At 41.3% G+C, this 27,371-nt stretch overlaps 3 protein-coding genes across 5 annotated transcripts in view; all 3 read right to left on the bottom strand.

Annotated features, from left to right (window-relative positions):
- sh2b3 (SH2B adaptor protein 3) overlaps positions 1-4,512 on the bottom strand; it is a 56,812-nt gene extending 52,300 nt beyond the window's left edge. Inside the window, exon 1 of one of the 3 annotated variants that reach the window (XM_018674557.2) lies at positions 4,199-4,512. The gene's annotated coding sequence lies outside the window, so the exon portion shown is untranslated. The remainder of the gene's footprint in view (positions 1-4,198) is intronic. The other 2 variants (XM_018674531.2, XM_018674521.2) reach the window with 2 other exon arrangements.
- Positions 4,513-7,320: 2,808 nt separating this feature from the next.
- On the bottom strand, positions 7,321-12,196 carry pheta1 (PH domain containing endocytic trafficking adaptor 1). The gene is made up of 3 exons (XM_018674497.2): positions 12,031-12,196; positions 11,395-11,493; positions 7,321-10,550 (listed from the first exon to the last, which is right to left on the bottom strand). The coding sequence occupies exon 3, from the start codon at positions 10,507-10,509 to the stop codon at positions 9,607-9,609; it is 903 nt and encodes a 300-aa protein (XP_018530013.1). The 5' UTR covers positions 10,510-10,550; positions 11,395-11,493; positions 12,031-12,196; the 3' UTR covers positions 7,321-9,606.
- Positions 12,197-13,652: 1,456 nt separating this feature from the next.
- On the bottom strand, positions 13,653-26,797 carry prr16 (proline rich 16). Its single transcript, XM_018674487.2, is given in 4 exon segments — positions 13,653-15,571; positions 20,769-21,586; positions 21,588-21,875; positions 25,876-26,797. Coding segments are annotated over 3 exon segments (1,002 nt in total). The 5' UTR covers positions 26,011-26,797; the 3' UTR covers positions 13,653-15,571; positions 20,769-21,007.
- Between the last annotated feature and the right edge of the window lie 574 nt (positions 26,798-27,371).

The following is a 27,371-nucleotide window of genomic DNA, read 5'->3' as shown; positions in this document are numbered from 1 at the left end:
ACTCCCATTTCTGCTAAACACAGAGGAACAAACTCACAAAAACCTATATCATATATGTGTATGCATGTATATATGTAGGGCTGCAACTAACAACTACTTTCACTATTGAATGATCTGCTGATTATTTTTTCAATCTATGAAGTATTAAAAACAAATGTGAAAAACAGCATTCTCAACTTCTCAGAGCCTACAATGCTGTGCTCAGTTTGCTCCTTTTGTCTGACCAACACACCAAAAACAAAACCTCACATTTCAGAAGCTGAAACCAGAGAACATTGGGCATTTTTGCTTGAAAAACGACTCAGACAGTGGATCCATTATCATAATAGATGATGATACACTTTCATTGACTGATCCATTAACTGTTTTGTTCTGTAAATATGCACTCGTGAGACCTGGAGATACTTAAAACTAAAAACTTAACATTCAGGGTGTGTTTCTTTACTTCTGTCTGATTGGATAACTTTTAACAACTGCTGACCGAGTCCTACAAATCCATTAATATACTGCAACCACAGAACCTACAAGCACACACATGTTTTAAGCGACATCCTCATACTGCTGCAGCTAAATCAGGCCTATAATCAACATTCTTCCAACAACAAGAACAGGGGCGCATTGGGGTAAACACATGCAAAAATGCACACAGTCTCTAATTACTGCTGCTTTGGGAAAAAAAGATACACACACACACACACACACACACACACACACACACACACACACACACACACAGGCACGCACATGTGCCCCTCAACCAAACACCACAAACGTGTGGACGTACATGCGAGAACTATTGTACGCCTTGCGTGTGTTTTTGTGGTGAGAATCCACAGTTAAGAGATTTTAGGCTTAGCTGTTTGGGTGGCCGGGTGCTGTGCAAGTCCCATCACACATACACACGCCAACTGCTCGATAACATGTGTGTTACGTTGTAGAAGGTCCCCATTGTCACCAGAAACAAGCTTTCTTTTTCTTCCATTTTCTGCCCTAATTTGTCTCTTCCGTCTCACTTTTCTTTTGCAGATTCCTGCTCCTGTCTGCCTGCCAAGTAATCTCCCATGGCTCCTCTCCTTCCTCTTCTTTTCCTCTCTTCCTCCTTTTGCCCCCCCCCCCCCCAGAGGACCGCTGTGGGTCAGACCTCTCTCGTGGTCTTAGAACCCCTGAGGGAAGCGGAAGAGCTGGCGTCTGATAACATCTCAGTTAAAGACATGGAACCATGACATTGTCTGATCCATGGCTGATAGCAGTGGCTGCGGAGTCCACTACTTTTTTTCACTTCTTCTATGTCTGCAACAACACATATATACATACATGCACATCAAATGTGCACAATCTTCAAAAATATTGGAAGAATTGGAACTGCAGTGTCCAAATTCCAAGGAACTGCAGTCTTTTCTTTCAAGGAAAGATGTCTCACACAGCCCTGTGTTGTGGGGGACAAAATCCCCAATCAAGTAATCATGTCATGTTGGACAGAAATTTCATTATGATTATGCTGCATAAGTGTCACTCCCCTCTGTAGGGAGAGTCCAAGGCTGTTTAGTGCTGGAAATGTAAAGCAGAATTACTGCTGAATTAAGTCACAGTTGGTCACAGAGTTTTGGATAAATGAATGATTTCTGTCAATAGCAGTCATTGTATTTTCTAGGTTTTACTATATTTATGTTAGGCTGCTGTATGTGGCCAAGCATGCAGAACAGAACTTCTCTTGTCCATACCACAGTGAGCAAAAGAGAAGTGAAGACAGCACCAAAATATCCAACTGTCAGAAACCAAGGATGTCTGTGGGGAAGTAAAAACGTTTCTGAAATTCATCAGAAACACATACGGGCCAATTAGGCGTGTGGAACTGAACACTGAACCTCAAAGTTATAGTCGACCTTTTGTCTGTCTGCCATGGAAAACATTAAATACAGTTTAGCTGGCATTACTTCCACACCCTAGAGGCATGTTTTCTGTCTTTTGTGCTTTAATGACTCAAGGTGTGACAACTGTCACATCAAAATGACTGAGCCAATGAATTATGCCAACCTCAGCCTGTTGCAGATCCCTGCAGAACGTAAATATGTACCATACACTACAATTTGTTGATGTTTTTTTAAAGAAGGTGGAAACCTGATTACGGTACCCAATATAAAGCTATGAGATGATTTGTCAATCATCAGATATTTTGACATGCACTTTATATCATGGCAGCTAAGCTCTCAATATCTCTCCGTGTATTTTGGCCATTATTACAAACCAATAAGAGCAGAGCTGCTATTGGACACCATTTGTTAGGTGTTTGATTTGTGGGATTAGCCCTAAAACAGATATGACAGACACACTGTCTGTTTATTTGAATCAATAAAGAATTTGTCAATTCGCAAAATGTATCAAAAGTGATCTATTTTGATTGGAACCACCATAGCTACACACCTGTTGCCTCAAGGTCTCTAAGCAAACAGAGAGACAGAGGGCACCTCCTGTACACCAACCGGTATTTATACAAACATACACACAAACACAGAAGACATGAATAGAAGTGAATCCCCTCCAAAACACACACACACACACACACACACACACACACACACCAAAATTACTGTTTTGATTTACTGCTACACAACACTGGATTGTGAAACCAAGTGGGAGCTCCCCACTTGTTCCTGTTCTCCATCCAGCAGTCATGAGGGGAGACCGCTGATCTGAGCGAGCACGCACACACTCCCGCTCCAGCAGCACACAATAACATGTATGCCACAAACAACAATAATGTTCACATCGAATATTAACATGTTATTTACGGGGAAAGTGACAGTTGTGTGTGTGTGTGTGTGTGTGTGTGTGTTTTAAATACCTGGCTCCATGTTTGGCCTTTGTATGTGTACTAGAAATAACTCACAATAGATTTCAAACTGAGACATCACCATGGTGACCACCACTGGTAGATTCGTGTCAAATAATGTTGAAAGTGTCACAGAAATTCACATACACTTGAGCTGCTGCTAAGTTACAAGAAGCACATGTTGTGTACATCTTTTGTGCCAACTACCCTCGCTGATGTGACGCCAAGCAGCTCAGAGACGGGGAAATCCTGCTTGGTGGTCATGGCTGAATTAACCTCCTGTGGGGCCCCAGGGCACACAAAAATGTTGTAGGGACCCCGTTGACCCCCACAGTACACAACAGTGTAGTTTCTTCCTCTGGCACCCACAAAACCAACCAGTTATCTACAGTTCAAACAGCCATTAGTCAATCATTTACTCAGCAATGGGAAATTTAATGGCAACAAGTTTGATAATCGATTAATTTTGAGTCATTTCTAAGCAGAAATTCAGTGGTACCTCCTTCTCAAATGTGAATATTTTAGTTCACAGTTTCATGGATTTGTCTGACAGTAAACTCAGCATCTTTGGGGTTTGGACTTTGGTCAGACACACACACACAAAACATCTGAATATGTGAACTTGGGCTTCACGGAATAATGATGGGCATATTACACAGTTTTTTTTTGTTGTTTTATACACTGAGCAATCAACGGATTAGTAAAGAAAACAACTGTCAGATGTATTGACAATGGAAACAGCTGTTGGTTGCAGCCTTTCAGATTCTCTACATTTAATGATGGAAAAACAATGTATTGCCTGAGGTTTTCAGTGTGTAAATTACTCATACATACAGAAAATACAGTAATATGATAAAACACAACTTTGCAACAAATGATCTCAATATAATTTAAACAATAAAGGTCTCTAAAGTAGATTGTGACATGCTGCTGCAGTGGTGCGCATTTTTAACAACTCTGCGACTGACCAAATTATAAATAAAGTTCAGTAAACCTGTGGCTTTTGGGGCCCCTGCAGGTCTAGGGCCCCTGGGCAAGGTGTCCACTTTGCCCAGCTGGCAATCCTTGTTGGAGGTGAGGTGTGTATAAAGAAAACTTTACTTTTTGGGCAAAAAGTCTGCGCCTACTGCAGCACCGGACCCGAGCCGGAGAGAGGCAGAAGCCCTTTAAATTTCACACAAGCACTTTTTTTTTTCCGACGACTATAATAGTGAAGAAAAAAAAAAATTTTTGGACACAAACTTTGTCCACATTACTGCTCTGGATCGTCATTTTAGGATTTTGCCACCATGTGATTAAGAGTTCAGTGATGTTAAAACACACAGGAAAGTAATAAAAGCTGACAGGAGCTCAGCCCTCACAACATACTCACGTTCTCCGTTATCTCGGATGGGCACCCACCGCAGCACGACAACTAACCAACAAGTTGGACTTCGCATAACGGAAATGTGTTGAGAAGCATCTAAAGTAACTCAAAACGACGTCGGCGATGAGCAACAGACACTGGGCATCAGAGGAAAAGCTGTATGCTAAAAAAGCCCGTCGCTTTCTCTCTCATTGTGCGTGCATGCGACGGTTCCTCCGCACACGGAGAAAAAAAAAGGAGGAAAGAAAACTTTCAGCCACGAACTTGACGCGGAAAAAGTGGCGACTCCTCATTTCCGCCGTCAAAAAAATGTGCCGCGGTCCAGCGCGTCAAGTTCGAGGGACTTTAAAACATCCCTTCCCTAATCTTTTCAAAATAAGAGACGCGTAGCAAGAGGCGGCACTAGTAAACAGGGCCGGGTTAACCCACTAGGGGGCCCCCCGGGGCACAAACGACTTCTGAGCCTTAATTGACATTGATGAGGGAATTATCCATGTCTTGTACACATACAGTCTGTGTTTGTACATGGGTAAAATTAGCAATACAAGCATTTAAAAGTAATCTGTCCTGCATTCAAAATGCTACTTTTAGTTACTCAAGCAAAATACTTGATACAAAATGCTGACAATGCACACAAATTGGGCTCTGTCACTGTAACATTATTAACCAATGTATTATACTGTTATTGATACATTGACAGTGTAAGCAGCACTGAAATTAGGGCTGTATCTAACGATGATTTCATTATCAAGTAATCTGCCCATTATTTTCTCAATTAAGTGATAACTGTTTGGCCTGTAAACACATGAGAAAACATACAAAGATGCTCCTTATGATATCCTAAAGCACAAGGTGACATCATTAAACATCTCATTTTGTCAAAGCAACAGTTTGAACCCCAAAATATTTAATCTATCATAATGTCAAGACCAAGAAAACAACAACGTCTCACATTTGAGAACCTTAAATGATCATCAAAGTAGTTGCCAATTGATTATTTTCCTTCTGATCAACTGATCAATTTATTGACTAATCTCTGCGGCTCTAATTGAATTGTTGTTGGCAGCTGTGGTAGAATTTTTATGCCATTTATTTTCTGTTGAGTTGTTTCATTCACTGTGTAACAATGAGTTTTATTTAATCTGCTCATTGTAGGTTCTTAAATTCTTAATCTGCAAAGTACAACTGACAACCATAGCTGTTCAATAAATGTAGTGGGGTAACATAAGTACATATTTCACTTTCTCCACACTTTGTCCACCACCAAGAAGTAGTTTTGCTTTTTCTTTTTTTTTTCTTTTTTTAAATAAACCACTGTGACTCATTGTAACTGGTGCAGTTAATTTATGTGTCAGCATTTGTCATTCATCAAGCATAAAAGGTCTAATATTGTATGCTTCTTCCTCTTTTTGTCAGTGCCCTGCAGCTTGAGTAGTTGAACGATGACAGCTTTATTTGCTTGAGAGCTGCAAATTCTTTGGCCATATTTTTGTTTGATTTCATAGAGACCATGTATTTGTTTTGGTAACATTATGTGTGCCTAATCCAATAAGTTATTTGGGAAATATTTGTTATGTAAGCTCAATTACACCGAGGACTACGAATAGTCAGATGTAAATTACAACAAGCTTATTTGGCCAGACAAGTGATAAGTGTGTGTAAACACTACACTCAGTGTCCACTTCATTAAGTACACCATGTGCAATCTGATGCATTCAAATACAACAGATCTGCCAAGATATAACCTTTTATGAAGACTATAATGTGAAGTTTTTATTGAGACTTCCATTGAAGTGATGATTAAATGATCAAATTTAGCAGTAAGGTCATAGTGGTGGTGTTGTGGTGGACTGCATCATAGTCATGGATGTTTCCAGTATTTCTGTGAGAGCTGACATATTTTACTGCTTAATGCTGTACAAATGTATCTAATACACTGAGTGTATTTCTCGCTCAACACTGTGGCACTTCTCATTCTCTTTTTGAGTTATTTGTATTTATTTATCGACTAATTTTACATCAGTTATTTAAACACGTGCTTTTATTTTGAAACGACCGAACAGGAAGTTTCGTGCTGTCTGCAGCCTGTAGAAGTGCGGTGTATGCAAGATGCAGAAGAAACTGTCCAGACTATCAACAGGTCTTTTCAGACGCTGTACCTACGATTCGGTAATCTGTGGATGTCTGTCAGTGCTTTATTTCTACGGTTTCACATCCTACATTATGCGTATTATATTATAAGCTAAAATCTTATCACAACGATTCCTTAAATAGATTGAGTATAACAGAACAAACGCGGATTAAAAAGAGAATTTCTATCAACTCAAGTGGTAGTCTAATATATATAACAATGTTTGCTGACCACCATTCTAATCTAAAGTGCAAGGAGACGATATTTATCCTCTATTTTCTGATCTTCCCATTGATGCGCACTACATATAAGATCAGATGAGCCATTACTGATCCCCAGAGAAGAAATTCAAGTCCAGAAAAAAGCACAGATGAATAGAGAAAAGTGAAAATGATGTTGACAGATATAGAGTAAACCTGGGGCTTTTGGACTTTTATAAACTAACTGTACAGCAAAATATATGTAAGAGTGATATGATAGCATATACAAATGAATATAATATGATTAAATAACAACGCTGAATGTAGTATATTTACAAAGATCAGAGAGAATTAAACACATAATCGATTCCGGATGATTTAGATTTTTTCTTCTTTGAAGACATGAATCAGTACTGGTTTCTGTCACCAGCTCACCTGTCCCTCCAGGTGTAAACCAATCATTGATTTTCCCGAAGTCATGGGTTCAAGATTACGGTCTTAAACTTGTTGCACAGCGCCACCTGGTGAGAGACAGGCCCACCAGCACCAAGAATGTATGTGGTTTCATAAGGGCAGTCCAGGCTCTGCATGAAGTCTCAAGGGGTGCCATACTGCACTTGTCTCTAAAGAGAATAACAAAACAATACAGAACACCTGATGCCAACAGCAGCCATAATAATGACTAAAAACTGCACGTCTTCCTTAGAACAAACATTATTAGAAGTAAAGAAAACTAAACTTTTCTGAGAATTCTCAGATCAACAAATTAAAAAAAGTTCCCAACATATTAACACATTGTTAATACACACATTTATTGAGAGGTTTACAGCAAATGCTTAATTAACAAACATCGCTTCAGGGTACCATAACAGGACATGTATTAAATATTATTGGTTATTCAATATAATACTCATAACATTGAAAATTGTTACTGGAATCATAAAAGTTAATGGAAAAAGTGCCAAATTGCTTATTGTGCATTCAGGTTACATTTGGCACTCTTGAATAACAGATGCTGTTATCATTTACGTGGTTAATTTGACACATTCACAAATTCCTTTAAATATTATTGCAAAAAACAGACTATTGTCATCTGAGATTACAGTAATACACTTCTAGAGTTGATGAAATTGGCACTAATAGAAGTATAACTTAAGATAATATATGCTGAAAAGAATACAACTTTGATATTGCAGTTTTTTGTTTTTTTTTTGAAAAAAAAAAAAAAAGAAAGGAAGAAGATACAATTCACACTGTACCTCTCCTTCCCATATTAACAGTAATGACAATGCTGTGCAATGATGCAGACTGAGGGAGCTGAGCCATTGTCAAAAAGTGATTGCACCGAGATGAGCCTTTGGCAAGAAAGGAGAAGAAAAACAGCAGTACAGTCAAAAAAGAGGAAATGTCAAACTCTCTGATTGCTGTTGTCCTATAAAAATGTTTGCAAGTGCAATAACAGAGTTATAAAGATAACATAAGGCACCTGTAAAACAAAGATGTAAACGGCTATGTGATTGGATACAGAAATAACGTATGAGCAATCATTTTAAAAGGCCTATTTTGAAGACTGCTGGTGTTAATTTCCAACATGGAAAAGTAAATATTTCAAAGAGGTTAGATGCTCACGTACAGTATAGGCCTCAAACAGTTACACTCATTCAGTAACTTTCAAGTTAATAAGTTGTAACAAACGAACCAACAGCTGGATAACATTAAGATGATCTGATTGCATAACGTGAAATTATCAGAGAACCATGAAGACAAGGGTTAAGTCCTGTTAAGTTTAAGGATGAACAATCTGCTTTTATGAAATACAAGAGTCAAAAGAGAACTAAGTGACAAGCACTCTTATGACACAGCATCATCTGGCCGCTGGCTAACAAGGGCTAAAAATACCGGGGTGTGTTGCTCTGAGCGAGACATCCAGCTCCCACCACGGTCCCCAGTGACTGCAGAGAGGATGCTCTGACATTAGCGACCACAGGGACTCTGGGGCGAGGATATGCCCCGGTGGGAATACTGGGGAGAATCTGGACTAGTTTTCCACAACACCACTTCTTATCCCGAGAGTATCCTCGTTTGTCTCTCTACAAGTCAATATATTATAAATGATCTCAGTGTTAAGGTGGTTTAAAGTCACAGGAAATTCGAAATCATGAATTTAGATGCTAATTGTCCTGGTGCCATTAGATTGTAAAAAACATCACCAACTGTTTTACTGTTTCTTTGCTTACATTATATCATCTTAATTTCCTGATTCAAGCAAGCAGTTCACAACAGTTGTGCACTGCTTGGACATCACCACACAGGGACTTCAATCATAAAGCTGCAGTATTTTCTGTGCCCCATGGTTAATGAATCACTATAGCAACTTGATCTATTTTGATTTGTTTTGTGCAGTGTCTTTAGATTGTTATTTGAGTGGTCTTTGTTATGCCAGTTGCATATAACAGAAACCATCCTGGGCTGTGGTGATTTTAGTGGTTATTTGTTCTTTTTTGGTATTTTCCAGATGCTTATTACAATAGTTTGCATGTCTTAACTATAGAGACACACAATTTTAGATTAAGGTTCCTACAGCTTTAAAGAAAACAGACCCCAAAACAATTGCACAAGTATTTTTGGAAGCTAGAAGGGTAGAAGAAATCTTGAGCATTAGCAATATAATAATAGAACTGTTTTATCTACTGCAAAGCCAAACTCTTTGAATCTTTTTAGAAAAACTGATGATGATTTTAAATATTGTACCCTTAACATTTTTAATTGTCCTTGGCAAATAACAATGAGCAAAACTGTAGAAAAGAGCATATTTTGTGTTTCAAAATGTCTTGCATTGTACAATGGATAGTGTTATTCTTTAAGACAGATTGATTCCCCTGTGCCAGACAAGATCTGGAATCAATCTCAATTCTTATTTGTCTCTTTTGATTATTTTTTTTGGTGATAAAACTGCAATTTGCAATTAAGTCACAGTTTTCTCGCCTTTCTGTTGGGTTCAGAAGGGTGTAACAATTTCAGGATTTTCAGGGAGGAATGATATAAACTGTGGAAAAAGAGATGATCGATCTCCATCAGTTTACTGGCTCTGCAGCCACTGCACCCTCAGCTCCTCCACCTCTCTGCCATACCAGTCATGGAGTTTGGAGAAGCAGCCGGTGCCGGGGGAGACGGGGCTTTCCAGAGATGCCCCTCTTCTCCTGGGTGGCACTGGTGGAGCCCTCACCCCATCAGCCCCATAGCCAATCATGATGCCATTTCCAGAGTCTGCACAGCCTTCCCAGGCCACACAGGAAGACCCTCCCTCAGCAAAACCGTTAGCCAAGGCAGCTGGTGGTTTACTCCATGCAACTCCATTCTCCTTGGAGCACCCAGAGATGAGCTGCACTTCATCCTGGATGCTCTTCTGAGCAGAGAAGGGAACTGACATTGGTGGGGCACTTGATGATGATGATGATAAGGAGGATGAAGATGATGAAGAAGAGGATGCTCCAGACCTGGACCGTGCCACCTGGTTTCGCCTGGACAACTTGTGCCTGCCCTGCAAGCTTCCAACTCCAGCCCCGACACATCCACCTCCTGCGGCCTCCTGGATCTCCTCCAGCTGCCTCTCCAGCTCCTTCACCACCAACCTCATGTAGTCGAAGCTGGCCCTTGACAACGCTTTCACCCACGACTCCATGGCCGCTTGGCTTTCAGCGGCCATCTTGTACACCCGTGCTTTGGCACAGTCGAACTTGATGGCGAAGGCAAACTCCTCGGCCGACTCGCACAGCTCCACGGTGCACCCCTCGAGGACGATGACGCCGATGGGCTCTCGGCTGTCGCGCTCCTCAAAGTAGAAAAGCATGTTGCCTTTCAGGACGAACCAGCGCCGGTGATAAGCAGTGTTGCGCTCGCCCTTTTTGAACAAGAAGCCCGTCTTGTCCGGCGGCGAGTCACAGGTGGCGTAGTGTGCCACGCTACGTTCGTTCAGTTTCATCTTCTCCCCTTCTCCTTTTCCTCAGAGGCTTCTCTATTTACCTAAAGAACATTGTATAGACAGAAGTCATCCCCAAGGTTAAATGGATTAGTCCATACTCAAGGATGCGGCAAGAGTGCAGCTTTTCTTTCCACCATGTCAATGCACCAGCAGATTTTGCTTATTAGTTGTGCTCTCTGCTTTAAGAGCTAATCAGTGGTTGCTGAGAGAAAAACATAAAGACTTTGCTCTCAGTGTTACATGATGCACCAATCAGCCATGTTAAAACCACTGTGGCTGAATGGTGTATCTGCTCCTGTCAAAAGGAGGTCAGAGCAGAGGATCAGCTATGACAAACAAACAGAGGCTTCATTAAAGGGGGGCAGATGCTTGCCAACCAGACTCCAGTCTTCAGCCTCCATCCCATGGTTTCCTCCCCACTGAGCCATCCTGCCAGCCCTCCTGGCAGTGTAAACACCTTTCTTTTACTTTCATTTCACCTGTCACCGAACAAGTGCGCAGACATAATCTTGGACACAGGGTCACCAAAATAAAACTGTAGCATAGTATAGAGGAAATGCTGAATAGACTTTACCCACTGTAAATGTAGGCAAGACTTAAAAGGCTGACTTATACAACAGGGAGAAATTGTCCTGTTATACACTCTGTAATCACATGTTCAACTGTGAACTAGGGCTCAGACATTCTCTCTGTGTAAACAACAACTAATCCAATTCTAATCTGTTAAGAATGGAAGTAAGTTAAAGTAAAGCTGGGGGCTGTAACTCACCTCATTTATCACAATTAATTTGTTTGCGTTTTAACTTTTACATTGGATGTTGTTGTTGTTACTACAGCTTACAATCTGACTGGAAGAAACTACACTTTTAAAAGTACGTTACTTACGTGCTTATCTCATATCCAGCTGCCATCTACCCCTGTCCTCCACCCATAACATCTGGAGCTCACAGCGTATTATGTCTCCATCTTCTTTTGACCTGAGGGCTGAGAGAGACAAAAAGTTTGCAGGCGTTTTTACACACTTATTGTTCACTTCAAAACTGCCAGTTACATCCGCGGGTTAACCAGCTACGACCAAACAACTGGTTATAACAAGCCCGAGAGGAAATGATGGTCAGCTAGTTTCAGACATAAGGGGATGACATGTTAACAGATGAGCTGTTTTTTCCACCTCTGCGAGCTAATCGTGATTTTGGACGAATGATTCAGTCTCCAGCGAGGCTTGTTGGTCACAAGCTTTTGACACATCAGCACTTTGTGGGGAAATTTATCTCGGGCAGCAGCAGTTACAGTTTCGGTAAACACATGCACACACACTAACCCCACTAACAGGGCGCTGCACTGTCTGAAAGCACGTCTCTCTGTGCCAACTAGCCTAACGCATTTAGCCACTTTGGTACAAATGGGCATCCAGCGTCAGCATTTTGAGTTCAGCAGCTAACAGGGCTGAACACTGGCAGCGAGTAAACCCACACATTATGCTAACACTACGCTAACTAGTTAAGTGTTGCCTCTAATTACCTTCAGATAACGACGCCTCGTTCTGTCACGCTGATAATTTTCCTGTTGTTTGTTTTTTCCCTTTATCTCCCTTCTTCCCGTCTTTCTTTTTTTCTTCCTCTCTTCCCTGTCACGTGACCGGCAGGGAGAGCACATGTTGTGCTATACTTGGCAAGCTTGACCGGGCGGTCCCGTACAGCCCTCCTGCCCAGTTGGCGAGACGTTCGGCAGCCGGATAAGCGGTAACATAAAACAAGCGTAAAACATCTTTGCCCTTGGAAATGTGGCATGTGGGCAGCTGCTACCGGCTGCTGCTGTTACACCTGCACGGATGGACCATGGATGCTTCGGTTAAACAGGCTTCAGCTTCACTGAGTTAATGGAGTCTAAATTTGCCATGTGTGGTGCAATGTCGTCTAAACAGTGAAATTACCCTTTTTGTATCTTCATAGATAAGATAATAGAATAAATCTAAAAAATGTACACTTTCTTTGATAATCTAGTCCAGATCTGACAAGATTAGATTTTTTTGTTTTTGATCTAGGCTGGCTCTGATGTGGTCTGCCTGGTGAAAAAGCAGTGTAACGGTCCTTTTTGCATTTTCACCACAGAATATGTGGTTAACATGGTCAAGATCTGACAAGTCTACATAGGCTATAATGGTTTTAGTTTAGGTGTGGTCTTCTAGATGGAGAAAAAAAGGCAATGAAATTACCCTTTTTGTGTTTTGACAAATAGAACAAATATTTCACAGTGTTTTAAAAAGTCCTTACACTCTCCCTGTTAATGTAGTCTGTATTTGACAAGTATAGATAAAGTGTTTTTTTTTTTTTTTTTTTTTTTTTTTTTTTTAACCAAGGCCTGGTCTGATGAGGTTTGGTGCGAGGAGAAAAAAGTGAAATAGCTTTTTTTGTGTTTTCAGGAAATTAATAGTTTCATTCAGTCCTTAGCTTATCTCAGTTAATTCTGCTTTGGCAAACTTGTACATTGACAGATATGCCAATAAAGCAGCCATGAATTAAAGGCAACACAAGACTTGCTTCCTATTCACACAAGAGCTTCACAGTACAGCCACAGACCTCTTTGGAGTTGGGTGCCTTGCTCAAGGGCACCAAGGCAGCAGAGTTACACATGCACTTTAGTCTTGCACATATTTAACAGATTCTTCCAGTTGATGGATTTGAACTTGTGGTGTTCCAGTCTGCCTCTTTATTCTCTAGGCAACCACTGTTCTTGTACCCAGATCCTTCATCCTGAACTGCTGGCCTGTGTTACAGCGTATATGACTGTGACAAGCCATTATGAATTCATTAGAATATCTTCTCGAGACAGCCGATGGCCTTAACACCACCAGCCTGCTATCTCATCACACTAATCTTCAATTAACTGATGCAGCTGCTGATGCCATTTAATGTATTTTTCTCTCTGAAAGGTTTGCTCGCACTGCTTTTTGGTAACTCTGATTAAGTGTGATGCGCTTGCAGTCAGTTTAATTTCCTCTATTTGACTCCCAGTTCACAGAGTCTTGACATTATGAAAGATTAATTTGCAAGAGCAGAGTTTATAATAGAAAATACAGACATAAAATCAACACTCCCTGTGCTTGAAATTGTTCAGTCCATAAAATTACACAGACACAGACATTAAGTGCAAAGTGTTTACTTCTCACAAGTTTTTTTTTTCCCAACAGTTTGTGGACACACAACAAAATATCACCAACAGCTTTTTTGAGACATTCCAATCATCTTTAAAACTGCTTCTCAATTGATCCAGAGTTCGGTCATGAATTCAGTCTCTGTGTCCAGTGAGAACAAAGAGGTGGAGTTTACAAGTGTGGTGCCTCAAGTCTGAATGTCGCGAGAGGCTGTGTGTATCAAAAAATGTTTTATTTTTGCTTTCCAGTGAACACTTTTCACCCTCTTTTTAAATCCAAAATGGCCTCTGAAAATGTGTTAACCTACATACAGTATCTACTGTATACATTAGTATTCTTCCTTTGTGTTTTACCTTCTTTATTTTTTCATTTTGTTCTTGTAAAGCACTCTGTAATCTAATCTCTGGTTTTGATAAGTGCTATATAAATTAATTAATTAATTATTATTTAATTACCAATACCTCATTAGCCTAAGCAGCATGGTAATACCCAGGACATTTATCAGATTTATGATTTGACTGCAGAATTAACCTGATGGACATCACATGAGGGAATGAGAGGAATGAATACTTCTAAACTGTATTATGGAGAGCAGAGCACCCTGCATGTTGGACCCACCAACAGACAGCCTCTCCACAGAAATGCATAGAAAAACACAGTGATGGCAGGACAAAGTGAAGAGTCAGTCATGCATTCATTCAGTCCCATGCCTCCTGTCTGATAAAGCACAACTAGGTATTTGGTTTATGTCATTTATCCTCCCCACCTTACATTTTCTTTCTCATAGTACAGCCCATTCGGTTAGGTTTCTTGAAGTGATGATACTGAAGCACTTGTTTTTCATCCATACAAACACTATCCCGTTGCTATATATAAATAACTCATCCTGCTATGCTCGGCTGAAAAACACGTACCTCGAGGGAATGTCAGCTTTCGTCAAAATACCTCTCAGTCATCCGACACAATATCAAAAATATCATCTCTTTAAATGTTAAAGTCTCTGTAGAAAAATGCCTGAAATATATAGATATCAAACATGTACATGTATATTTGTATACAAAGAAAATTTGATGCAAATTATTACTTCTTCAAGGATCCTGTAAAGCTGTAACTATGCCACACTGTACTGTATTTCTGCATGTTATTGTGGAAACAAAAAATCCATAGCTTGCATGGCACCAGTTAAGCACATAGATTCTGATGAAATGAACATAATGTCTGGACACAGATCAGCGACCACGTCATCATTCATTTCAAACCATTAAGTCTTTGCAAAATACACTGTGATTGTGCATATGGCACATAATGACATAATATTATTCTCTCCTTATCTGCAGTCCAGCAGAGCAGTGTTTTGCTCACAGGCAGACCTCTCGGGCTCTCCAGACACAAACAATTACAATTCTTAAAAGGTAAATTCCATCGGTTGAGTGGAGCTATTGATTTCCATCTGAGTATGCACAGAGCAGACGTCTGTGTAGACATCAATCAAATACTGGCTGACATCATTTCACCCCATCTTGTACTTCTTCATTTAAACTTGCCTCTTTACTTTTGATGATAGGGTTTCAGCAGCATTCTAATCTTCAATTCAACAATTTCTAAGTAACAAAAATATCACCTCCACAGCTATAAATGAATCTATCTGTATGCACCGACATACAGCAACTGCTCTCGTTGTTTCTTCAGTTTCACAGTAATGTGTGCCTGGAGGTTGTTCAGTGCTCAGAAGTCAAAGTATGAATTCGTCTAGAAGATATTGTCTCCTGTTGATTGAAAGCCGTTATGTAAAGGAGGGTTGGTGTGCAGCCTCAGCTCCTCTGGCTCCTCCCTCCCTGATCAACCAGGGTTGATCAGTGCACGAAACGAGCACCCCTTCCACTTGTATCTTGAGTATCTCATTGGGCCCTGCAGAGGAAAAAAAAAAAGGGGGGGGTACATTAGTGTGAATATCTGAGTGCACGGAGGAGTGCCACTTGACAGAGCAGTCACAGCACCAACAGTCGCTTTTTGCAGAGGAAAATGAAAATACATCCAAGGTATCACTGCCCACACACAAGCACCCACACTCATCCACAAGTCATCAAAGTTAATAGGACTGAACTGTCTGGCACATTTTCCTCTGTGGATTAAAAAGCCTTCAGTTTTGTGAGAAAACAAAAGGGAAGGCTTCGTGTCCCTCCTTAAATAGCTGTCTTTGTTTTCCCTCAGTTTTTCTTAGTCAAGTCTAGAGTGGTTCATTGAGCAGAGGAGCCCAGCTGGGTCACTGTGGCTCTTATGAGTCTGATCCTGTTGTTGAGATATTGTTTACCTTCTCTGAGTAAGGTGCAGCTGATGCCTCTAACTTTTAACAGTCTCCACAGGAGCGTGAAATCCTCAGATTAAGTTTACTTCACCACCATAGCTTTCTAAATTGCACTGAGCCATCTCACGCCCTTTGACTCTTTCTCACACACATGGCTGCATGTACTCATGCATGCCTTTTTGCACACACACACAGACATACACACACACACACACACGCGCGCGCGCGCACACACACACACACACACACACACACACACACACACACACACACACCCACTCACTTTGCTTCAACATAACTTTGAGTCACAGATAAAGAAGCACCAAGACAAGCCAGTATCCATCCTTAATGTGCACCAGATTTACTTATGAATGCTCTGATGTTTGACAATGTAGGTCATGTCTATTTTGTATTCTAATGAACTTTGCATACAGTTATCTCTATTACAGATGTAATGCCTCTGGCACAAGACACCACAATTATTTGGCTTTCATTTTGTTTAATGCTTTCCTCATAACATTTTCATTTTCAGTGATCATAATGAAATGTATTTGATTGAGGGACACAAAAATCTAAGTAAATGAGGCATGCAGAATGGGGATGAGCAAATAGACAACTGTGTCTCTTGGCAGACTATCACCACCAACAATCAGACAGAGAAACAACAGCTAATTAATATTCACTGGCAAAATGTGTCTCTCCCTGACACATTTATTGAGTTTTATTGCGCGCTGTGCACCCGCCAGGTTGGAAAATGAGATGAGGACAATACAGTAGAAGCTCTATAAGCACACATATCACTATTGTGTTTTAAGACAACAAATCAGAGTAACAGGTTTACATTTACAAATGTAGCTGTGACAATCTAACTAATCAGAGTTTAAATTAATTATGGAAGCAGCAGGTTTACTCATTTACTTGATTAAATGAGGTGTTGCACTAGTGACGTCAGCAGGATGTGGGGGTTGAAATCAAAAGCACACAACCTTTAAATGGAGGAGCAACCGTACACAATAATTCATTAGCAGATGCAAAACGACCACGGAGTAAATATTTTTCATCCCTAGAAGGTCATTTGTAATCTAAAGGTAAGAAGTGAAGCATGCAGAGGCTACTGCAGCTCTGGAAAGAAAGAGTCAGTGAACTACATACCAATGGAAATGCTGCTAAAGGTGTTTGCTGTACAAAGTGTCAGATATGTTTTAATAATAGTTACCCCTCCCACATGTATATAGAGAAGAGATTGTTATGCATACAGCTGCTGCCGAGTGGGAGTGAAGCATCATCCAAGGGGAGAGGAAGAAAGAAATGAAGAAAGAGTGAGAGAGGGAGAGAGAGAGCGAGACAGACAGACAGACAGAGAGAGAGAGAGAGAGAGAGAGAGAGAGAGAGGTGGGCTCTGAACTGGAGCTGTGAGCTGCGAGCTGTAGGGAGTAGGTCAGTGCAGTTGAGTCAGTCCTGACTCATGATGGAGGCGGTGAAGATCCACCTCCTCCTTGCCCATTACAACTTCATCCTCAAGCCTGGAGCACTGGAGCTCAGATAGCCATCACAAAAACAGTGAAAACACCTACAACCATGGACAAAGAAGCAGAGCTTTTTGTGTTACAGGAACAATCAGATAACAAGACATGGATGGATTAAATAATTGATGATGAATCCAAACATTAGGGGACCATATCTGCAACTAGAGCTGGTCAACCAGCGCAAGTGTCAAAACTGTTTCTCCCACTTCCCGCTGTGGGTGCCATTAATGTATGCACATTAGTCACTTTACATCAATCTGTCCCCTCCACAAATATGAGGCTGCTGGTAAAGGTCTGAACTAATTCATGGAAAATAATGACCATACAATATCATTTAAAATAAATTTTGAAAGCACATCCATATTCATAGGAATAATGAATATGGTAATATTCAATTCAATAATATATGATATGACTTGATATCATATATTGTTATACACCCATGTAACCATTACGAACTGCATAGAAAAAACAAAGTATTGGAAACTGGTAGTGTCTGGTCTGCCTGTTAAGACCTAATTTTAACTAACTTTATGTTATTATTTTAAAATTCATTATTAAGGCCTTGTACAGCTGCTTGTGTTTAAACAATATTTGACAAACAACACCCAGCCTTAGTGAACATAGGACCAATGTCAACCAATGTCAGTCAGGTAAGAGAAATCACAATCACACTGTGAATTGGAAAATGGAAATTTGGACAAACATTATAACAGTTCAGAAAGTCCACAAACACCAAAATATGTTGTCAAAGCTTTTCACTTTTCACTTTCACGAACTTTGAATCTCATCTCTGAGCTGTAGCCTGTGCACATCAGCAAGGTCTTTTTGCTTCAGTGTTGTGGTGACCGGTCAACAAAATTCAATAAATTTAATCTTACAAACAGCAGATTTAACTTCATGGAAAAACACAAATAAAAACTCAGAAACACTTCAGTTGGGATGAGGACACTGATGTGCTTATAAACATAAAAAATGGGGATTATATATTTAACTCTGTTTCGTCGGCACTATAGGCCTACAAGGCCAAAACTAACAGAGAAAAAAAGGAACACGTATGGGGAAGAGAAAAAAGAAAGTACAGATGCCTTAACTTTTTCAGTATGCTCCCTTAATCATACAATGGCATCTCCATCGTGTCAACATCCTTGGCTCATTGAAGTGCATTAGCTGGTAAGGCAGTACTACAGTAGCAAAAACACTTGTGAGCTGCATCTATTGATGATACTGGCTACATTCCATTCTGTAGCACACTACACTGTTCAGCTCAAATGTGTGTGTGCCTGTGTGTGTGTGAGCACACCGCTGCCAGACTCATTAGGATCTATTAATATGAGGAAAATACAGTGAATGCTGTTCACCAAGAGCAATCATCTTAAGGACAAACACACATCCACATACGCTGCTGCCGAGCAGCAAACACAATACAGCCAAAAAAACCAAAAAACAGATGAGCCTCCACTGCATTACTGTTTCTCTTTCACTGTCTCTCTCTCTCTGCCATCACACATGCTCTCTTTTCCTTGTCTTCCTCTCTGTCCTACACTTTCGTCTCCCTCTGTGTCCTTCCTTACCCCCTACCCCTCCCTCCCTCCCACAACCCTCTCACTCTTTCTCGTTTTTCTCATGGCTGAATATCCACTGATCCCTAATCCAGATGCTGATTTTAGATTGTGAGGCCAGCGAGGTCATGCATTGGATTTAGCCGTCAGTGTGTCTGCTATTTCATACCCTGATCTTCTCAGCCTTAACCTCCAAGCTTCCCACCCCCACAACTCGAAGCACACACATTTGTGCATATTAAATGTATTGTTTATATAACAACCTGCCCCCTAAGCACACACACACACACAACTGCCGCCTGACACGTCCTTACCTTTCTGTCCCTGTCCTTCTTTCCTTACATACTTACTCGCTCAGTTAGCTTACTCTCTCTGTTTATCATAAGAAAATATGTGCAGCAGCAGTTCAGAACTTTGTCAAGGCTAATGTTGGTACAAAGGCTGTCTGAAGCACTGCTGCTATCTCCTGTGGTCTAATCCAGCTAATTAAGGGCATTGCCAGGAGGAAGGTGCTACTATTCTCATCCAACTCCAGGATATGCTGTCTCCCCACCAAGTCTGCCAAACTGACATGTGCTATTACACACACCTATGCACACACGCACACATAGTCAAAGATTCCTTGACACTCGATTTGAAAATGATTTCAGATATGTTTAAAGCCACATGCACAAATGTTCGCACACACACAGAGATCACAGGCTTTATTAAATATGCTTCTTAATAAAAGCTAATAAAATGAAAGACTACTGACCGCTTATATAGACTGAGATGATATGATAATACTGCAGTATATACTGCTGTGTTATATTCCCTCAAGGAAATAAGGTCAAGTACGCTTTCTGCCTGAGTCTCTCTCCCTAAAGAGCAGAAATGATTGGCTTACTATCCGTTTAGTCTCACAGGTACCACAGGGAGTGATAGTGGAGGTCTGCACAAATGGGAGTTGTGTCGCTATGCATGAATGAAATACAAGATTTTTCAATTAGAATTTACTGTAAAGCCATCTGTAGACACAAATCAAAATGGCAGTTTTGTCATCTAACACTTCTCTCTCTTCACCCAGCCCACCATGTCACTCTTTTCTCATTCTCTCTCCCTTCTCTCACTCCTACAGTCTGACACGTCAGCAAAATGGGATTTGTGGAGACAAGAGGCTGTGAGGGAAGAGGAAGAATGAACTCATTCGTCTATCTCGCAATTGTTCACCTGGATGAGTGTGTGAAGGTATAGATGCAACTACCTGCCTGTAGTGACGGTTATGTATTTGTGTATCCTGTAACAGCCTTTACTCATGTGTAAGTGCCTGTAGCAAAGAGTTATTTAGGTGTCGGTGTATGGGAAGATCTTTAGGGCTTTGGATGAAATCTGAGGGAAGCGGATTTTCTTGTTTCAACCAGAAGGACATGAATTAATCAGAGCCCCTCTCTGAAAGAACTTCCTGAGTTTGAGACTCGTTAGTACCAAGGGCTTCCAGAAAGACACCGATACACTTTACTTTTAGCGTTGTCAGCCGTCTTTCATGAAAATTTCAAGTCAATACTCACAGCCTACAAATATCACACTCTGCACACACCTATACACCCACTCACAAACATAAACACTCACAGACGTGACAGACAGACTCACAGAAATGCGTCACAATTGCTTTTTTTTTTTTTGGCCTTTCTTTCTCCTCCTGACAAAAACACTCACACATGCACAAAACTCACCGCTTCTTCCTGATCTCTCTGTGAACATCTCAGCGCCCATGGCGATGCCTTTCTTTCTATTCCACTAACTTTATCCATCCTTTTGTTTCCTTTTTCCCCAACCCCTCCTCCTCTCTCTGTTTGGAAAGATCCAAAGTTCAAACTGGAGTGCAAAGCACTGGAAAGAAAGCGCTCATAAAGTAGAAAACACTATGAATGATTCAAGAATGTTTAAGTTAGACAGAACAAGGGATTCGGTGTCAAACTGTGGTGGTGGTTGATTTGCGTAGGATTGTTTTCTGGGGCTTGAGGGAAGGTGGGTGAGGAGGCACACAAGGTGGAGGTGTGTTTGCAGTCGGCGGGAAACTGTGGCTGACCGACAGGCCGCCGTTTTCCAACATTAGATCATGAGGAAGAGCATGAGGTGGGGGCGGGGAGGAAGAAGAGCAGCAGTGCACTGGGCTGAGCCTCAGGTCATTCAGCTCAGCCTGTAAGTGTAGTTCTGTGTCGTCTACATCGTACTGGAGGTCACAGTCCGGGCAGTAGCCATGGTACTGGACCTTCTCACTGAAACGGACACGCTCCCTCTCACGAGGCTCCCTGCCGGGCGCCTTGGGGCATTTGTTCTTTTCATGACGGAGTAGGGGCATGGGCCTGGGCAATGTGGGAACAAGCCCCGACTCAGGGACCCCGCTGTCACTAGAAATGAAACATGGTGTTGAGGAGAATAAATCCCTGTTTGGTTTCAATGGGAAAATCCCGCCATTCCTCAACAGAGTCCCATTAGCCTTGGATAAATTCCCTGATAAAACTAATGTCGGATGAGGCAGATTCTTAACTGTTGTGATCCTCGGCTCTTAGTGGGGTAAGTCTTGGTGGTGGTAGGGGTGGGTGGGGTTTCTTGAGCACAGTCAGCACTGCAGGAGGGTTGACGGGGACAGGGATGATGGGCGCAGGTGCTTTGAAGATGCAGTCATCAGGGAAGAGCTTCATCTTCTCCAGGCTGGAAGCGGTGGTGGTGGTGGTGGAACTCGAGCTGGAATTGAGCGTGTCTGTCTTGGAGCTGTCTGTCAGCCCGTCCTCCTCAAGTTGCAGGTCACAAGTCAGGGTGTCAATCTCGTGAACAACCTGGTGACAAGAGGGAGAAATGTCACTGTGACAGCTGAGGTCAGGAATAATAAACAACCTATAACAATCAGCAGTCATTACTGAAACTCCCCCCCTCTACAGCATTGGTAACTGGGGAAATAATGATGTTCCAAATAGAGGCTTACCGGGCAAGAAAAGAAGATGAAAAACCGGTTCTTGTAAGGAATTAATGTCTTTATCTCCTCATGTTCTTAATTGATGAAGTAAAAAAAAGCATAAAATTTAAAGATACACTCTGAGTTATATGATTAAAAATTGATCAAGATATCACTATGACAACCACGCCAGGGAGAAAAGAAATATCACCACAATTTATGGGAACAGCCATGAGCCTGCCAGACTCTGACTTAAATGATATACTTCCATGCACCATCAGAACTGAGAAGTAACAATACCAACCCTATCCTGTAAGCCAGGACACAAAAACTATGATTTTGAATACAAAAGCAGCGCTAAGGATGATTGAAAAAGGCATCGTCTACATATTACAAAGGAGTGCAGAGGACAAAGACAAACATGGGGATATATAACAAATAGAAAAGGGTGCAGATATGAAAAATCAATAGACTGGCCAAGTCTCCTGTTGGGAAAAATTAGCACAAAATGCTTGTAATATTCTGCTGAAAGTGAGCAATGGAGAGATAAAATATTGCAAAAAAAGCTCAGGCAGGGAGAGACTAAATAAATATCACACTGAAACTAATGCTATGAGAGGGAAGATCCATTTTTGCTAACAACAATGTCATATGTCTGAGCAACAGCACAGGAAACAATTTATCATGGCATGAATTAATTCCAAGCAAGAAACCTTGGTGTGACAGAAAGACAAAGAAACAAAGAGATTTTTTTTTCTTTTTACAAGAAACAGAAGACATGCAAAATCACATCGGAAATCCACTCTGCAAGCATCACAATCTGAAAGAGCAAACACTCTATCAGTGGCAGTGGTGCAATAATGTACACAGTGTGCCAGGGTGGGAAAGGAGACATAAGAACTGCAGTATGACAGAGCCCTGTGAATATTTTTGGGAAAGGAGCAGGGCCAAACAAAGAACGATTTAAATATTTGAACTGTAAGATCATTTATGAACACAACACACTGTAGACCATGATAACAAAGGGGGACAACGAACAAAATTACATCAAAGAGGAAATGGCAGAAATGTTCTGCTCAGTGCAGTAGAAATTAATATAAGATTTTTTCTAAGGATCCTGTGCAGACAGTAGATATTTAGATCCAAAGATACTTCCTTTGTTCTCCGAGAGGAAATTTGTTTCCACAGCCTTCACGGAGAAATATTAAAGAACTGTTTCAGCAGAAATTTAGTTTGCTGGCATTCTAAAGGCAAAAAACAATACTAGAAATAGCTGTGAGGATGCAGCAGCACAAGTTGAGAAAATGCATGAAACATACACACAGTGCATACTCACAGACATCATGCATACATTCTAACTGTACATTGACTACACAACTAAATAGTGACATTAGTGCCACAGGGTGCTAAGTGAAATGTCTCTGGCTGTGATCTACTGTTCTGCAGCTTATTACATTTTGTCCACTTAAAGCAAGTACTTGCACTGTGGGTGCTTTCCCATACATTTATGTCTGCAGTGCTCAGACAATAACTGGAGACTGGATGGACTGAAATTGCATGCACATATACTGAAATAAACACCACCCAAGGAACCATTAGCATGGAGGACTACATTTAAAAAGCATTTTAACAAACAAAATAGACATGGTGCTAAACTCTGCTGTGAACCAACAACTGATATTCAAAAATATAACGTCCATGTTCTTCAGCTATGTCCAGAAGTCTATCCAAAAATATTCTTGTTGAAAAAGAGTTCCTTACTGGTTCTCTTCCCTTGGTGGAGCTATTATTGCATCGATGCCCAGAGCTGAAGAGTGGCATTGGACATTGTATTACTGGCTGCCTCATTATTGAAGATCCAGCACTCAATGAGTGAGTGAAGAAAATCTAGTACAAAATGAGCTGAGTTAATAGTATCACATAGCTGAAAACTCACCAGAAAAGTTAATGCATTTTCCTTCGTAGCATTCATAAAACACTTGAGACAATGACAACGTGCTTATGTTCATTTTCTGGATTAGTAATGCTTATCTCAGAGCACCAAGTACATTAGCCCACTGCAAAACAGCGCTGCTATCATCTAGGGGGTTTGAAATGCATGTCCAAACAGTGGCTCGAGAGGATGCATGAGAGAGAAACGAAGAGGGAGTGATGAAGAGGGAAACAGAGAGCGGGAAAGAGTGACTGAGAGGGAGAGATAAATGGAAAGATAGAGAGCCAGGGCAGAGAAGGCAATGGAGCTAAACTCTCCATGTAGCCTTTAAATGGAATTTGTTGTTGGGATACACACACAAGAGGTAATACTGGTATCCCAGTGTGCAGGCCCTGCTGTAGGCCAGGCAGCGTCAGTGGCTGTGCCAAGCATCTGGGCAGGGTCTCTCTTCAGACCCAGGCTCGGCTCCAGTCCCTGTTTGTGAGTTATAACAGATAACTGCATTTCAAATGGATTATACCCCAAACACTGGCTGTGATAGTAACACCCCCTTGAGGTATGTGTTTCGTGTGTGTATGTGGTGTCAGAATAACTGATCCTCTCCACAATTTCCTGCAAGCAAAAAAAATGAGAAAGAAAGGAGAGAGAAAGAAAAAGAAGGGGCACATCACAAAAAATCACAATAGACAGATTACAGTGCCTTCTTGTTCTCATTTATCTCTGGCCCCTGCTGTGCAATGTTGTAAACTGTAGAAAAACACAAAAGAAGTCTAATTCAGCTCAAGTTGCAAAGACGGAGAGTAAAGGGGAGTGGAGAGGCAGAAGGAGACAGATGCTGTGTCGACTACCCATCCATAATGTAGGAACCAGAGGCTGTATGCAATAGGGTTTTATTAGAATGACAGCCTGTCATGTTAGGGTGAGATGTTTGGCACAGCAGGCCGGATGCCTGGCGTGTGGCCAGCAGAGGAAAGTAAACATAAAAAACAGGTAAGACTGCAGGTTGTTACAGCTGAGGTGACTGCAAAGGATTCAGGGACTGGTGTTAGAGGAAGCAATGATTTGAAGCAAGCACTGTAACGTGTGATTGAAAGAAAACACGTCTCTGCTCAGAGGTGGCTCTATGAGAGCAACGTGCTGTAAATAAAACACATCCTCATATAATCTCTGAATCCTACGCCAATAACCCCCAACACCCATTCAGCGCCCCCATCTCTGCATCACTGAGATTTGTGCAGCCAATCAGACAGCTCTGAGAGTTTTGATCTTTAACAAGGACTCTGTGGAGAGGGAGGAAGGAGAAAGAGAGCAGACAACAAGAGATGAAGAAAGGATGAAGATGAGTGGCTGCGATAAATGCAGACATGTGGTGAAAGATAAGAAAAGACAAAGAGAGATGAAGATAAAGCAGCAGAGAGACACCGCCAGATATTGAGGGAGAGCTGAAAAGTGAAAAGAGAAGACAACCGCTCTATTATTTGGCAGGAGATAATTCACAGCAAACAACAGTCAGCATTAAGATGATGAAATGCAATGCAAAAAGCGCCTTCCTGGTTGAACCAACTTGTCCATTAAATATTAATTGTGATTAAATTTTTCTCACTTTCATCAGAGCCTGTGAGTCAGGGCAAAGGAGCTGTCCTGTCATTTCACACCCCACATCCTCCTGTGCCAAATGTCTTTCATGTTGGAGATAATGATCACATACTTTAGTGGGTAAGGGAGGAGCACAGTCAGTGTGTTTGTGTGTGTGTACATATGTGTGTATGTGTGCTGTCACAGCCCTTTCCAGGCCCTAGAGAGGTGGACATCAGCCTCCCATCTCCTCTCTGGCAAGAATGCTTAGAAAGAGCATCCTCAAACCAAGGCTGTAGAAATACTGTAACGAAACACATGGTAGACTTGTGCTTAATATATACAAGGCGTTTTACAGTGTTTCCTGCTCATTTACCTCTTTGAGCTCTTTGGCTACATCCTTGAGGTCTCCCAGGATGGTTTCCAAATTCTCCACGATTGTCTTGATCTCCCTTTTCACTTGTACTTTGGAGACTACTCCTTCAGCCTCTGCATTTGGTGTCCCTGACATTCTTATTGCACAGTCTATTTCGCGAAGGATCTCGGGTCAAATCCTTTGGTCGCCACGCTGCCACTTTGCCAGCGCATTTTTATTCAGTCCACAGCTCCCTCCTTTTTTCTTTCTTTCTTTCTTTTTTTTTTTTTTTTTTTTTTTTTTTTTTACTTTTTGCTCCTACATCACGGCCAGGACGGAGCGAAGTGGCGTCGGGCAGCGTTGTATAGCTACCACCAGACATGCGCGATAGAGCGTAACACAAAAAATAACGGTTCTATCAAAATATTGTATCATTCTGTCTAAGAAAGCGTCCACAGGTTTGCGCACCTCACACATTTATGTCCAACAATAACAACAGAAAATGAAGCGCCATGAATATCCTTCACGCCGAAAGAGCGCTAAATTCAACATTTTATCATAAAACGTCCAACACAGATGCGTTACAATGTGTTGTCTGTGGCAAATAGAGAGGAGAAAGGGAAGAAAGAGTCCACAGGCAGTTATCCAAACCGTTACACCGTCGGTCGTTACTGTAATGGTCCATAATCCTCAGGCATCGACAGAACGGTAATACACTCTCCCTGTTTCCACAAATAGTATGCGGTTCTGGTGATGATATACACCGGAAAGCCGCCAGGTACCGACACCCCCAGTCGCACTTTCCTCCGAAAAACACCCCGTCAGTTTCATCCTGTCTCCATCGCAGCCTCCTTGGAGAGTCTGAGCCACCAACGTCCGGGAGCAGAGGATACTCGTCTCTCTCTCTCTCTCTCTCTCTCTCTCTCTCTCTCTCTCTCTCTCTCTCTCTCCCTTTCTCTCTCTTTACTCGGCTGCTGTTAGTTTGACCCCATTTCATAACACAGGTATGCCGAGGTTAGACAGGTCTCCTATTTAATAATGTAGACGAGAACTACGGTGTTCATGGACGGCTCATGAGAAAATGGGCCCCTGGGTACAGACAAGTAAAAGCCCCCTCACCCCATCTTTTCTAGACTGAAAGAGACACAAAATGACTACAACTGGTGTGTTGTTTGAAGTTGTCTTGCCTCTCTTTATGGTCATTTTGTGTATCATTAGAACTGTTTTGCATCTGCTTGTGGTTGTTTTGTGGCTCTTTGTGGTTGCTCTGCATCTCTTCGTAGCTGTTTTGTATCTCTTTGTTGACATTTTCATCTCTTTGTGTTGGTCTAGCATCTCTGTGGCCATGTCACCTGTACATGTTTGTGTCTCTGTGGACATTTTGCTTCGGTTTAGGTGGTCATTTGTGTCTCTTGGTGGTCATTTTGAGTATCTTGTAGTCATTTTACAAGTTTTAAACCTTTCACAATTTTTAATTATTCTAAATCCTGTCCTTTAAGTAGTCATATTAAAGGACA

Source organism: Lates calcarifer, linkage group LG13, assembly GCF_001640805.2.
Source record: "Lates calcarifer isolate ASB-BC8 linkage group LG13, TLL_Latcal_v3, whole genome shotgun sequence".
Taxonomy (NCBI): domain Eukaryota; kingdom Metazoa; phylum Chordata; class Actinopteri; family Centropomidae; genus Lates; species Lates calcarifer.
This window is presented reverse-complemented; position numbering and strand designations above follow the sequence as displayed.

Excerpts from the sequence above, each read along its gene's own strand:
- pheta1 (XM_018674497.2), bottom strand. The coding sequence starts at position 10,509 with ATGAAACTGAACGAACGTAGCGTGGCACACTACGCCACCTGTGACTCG.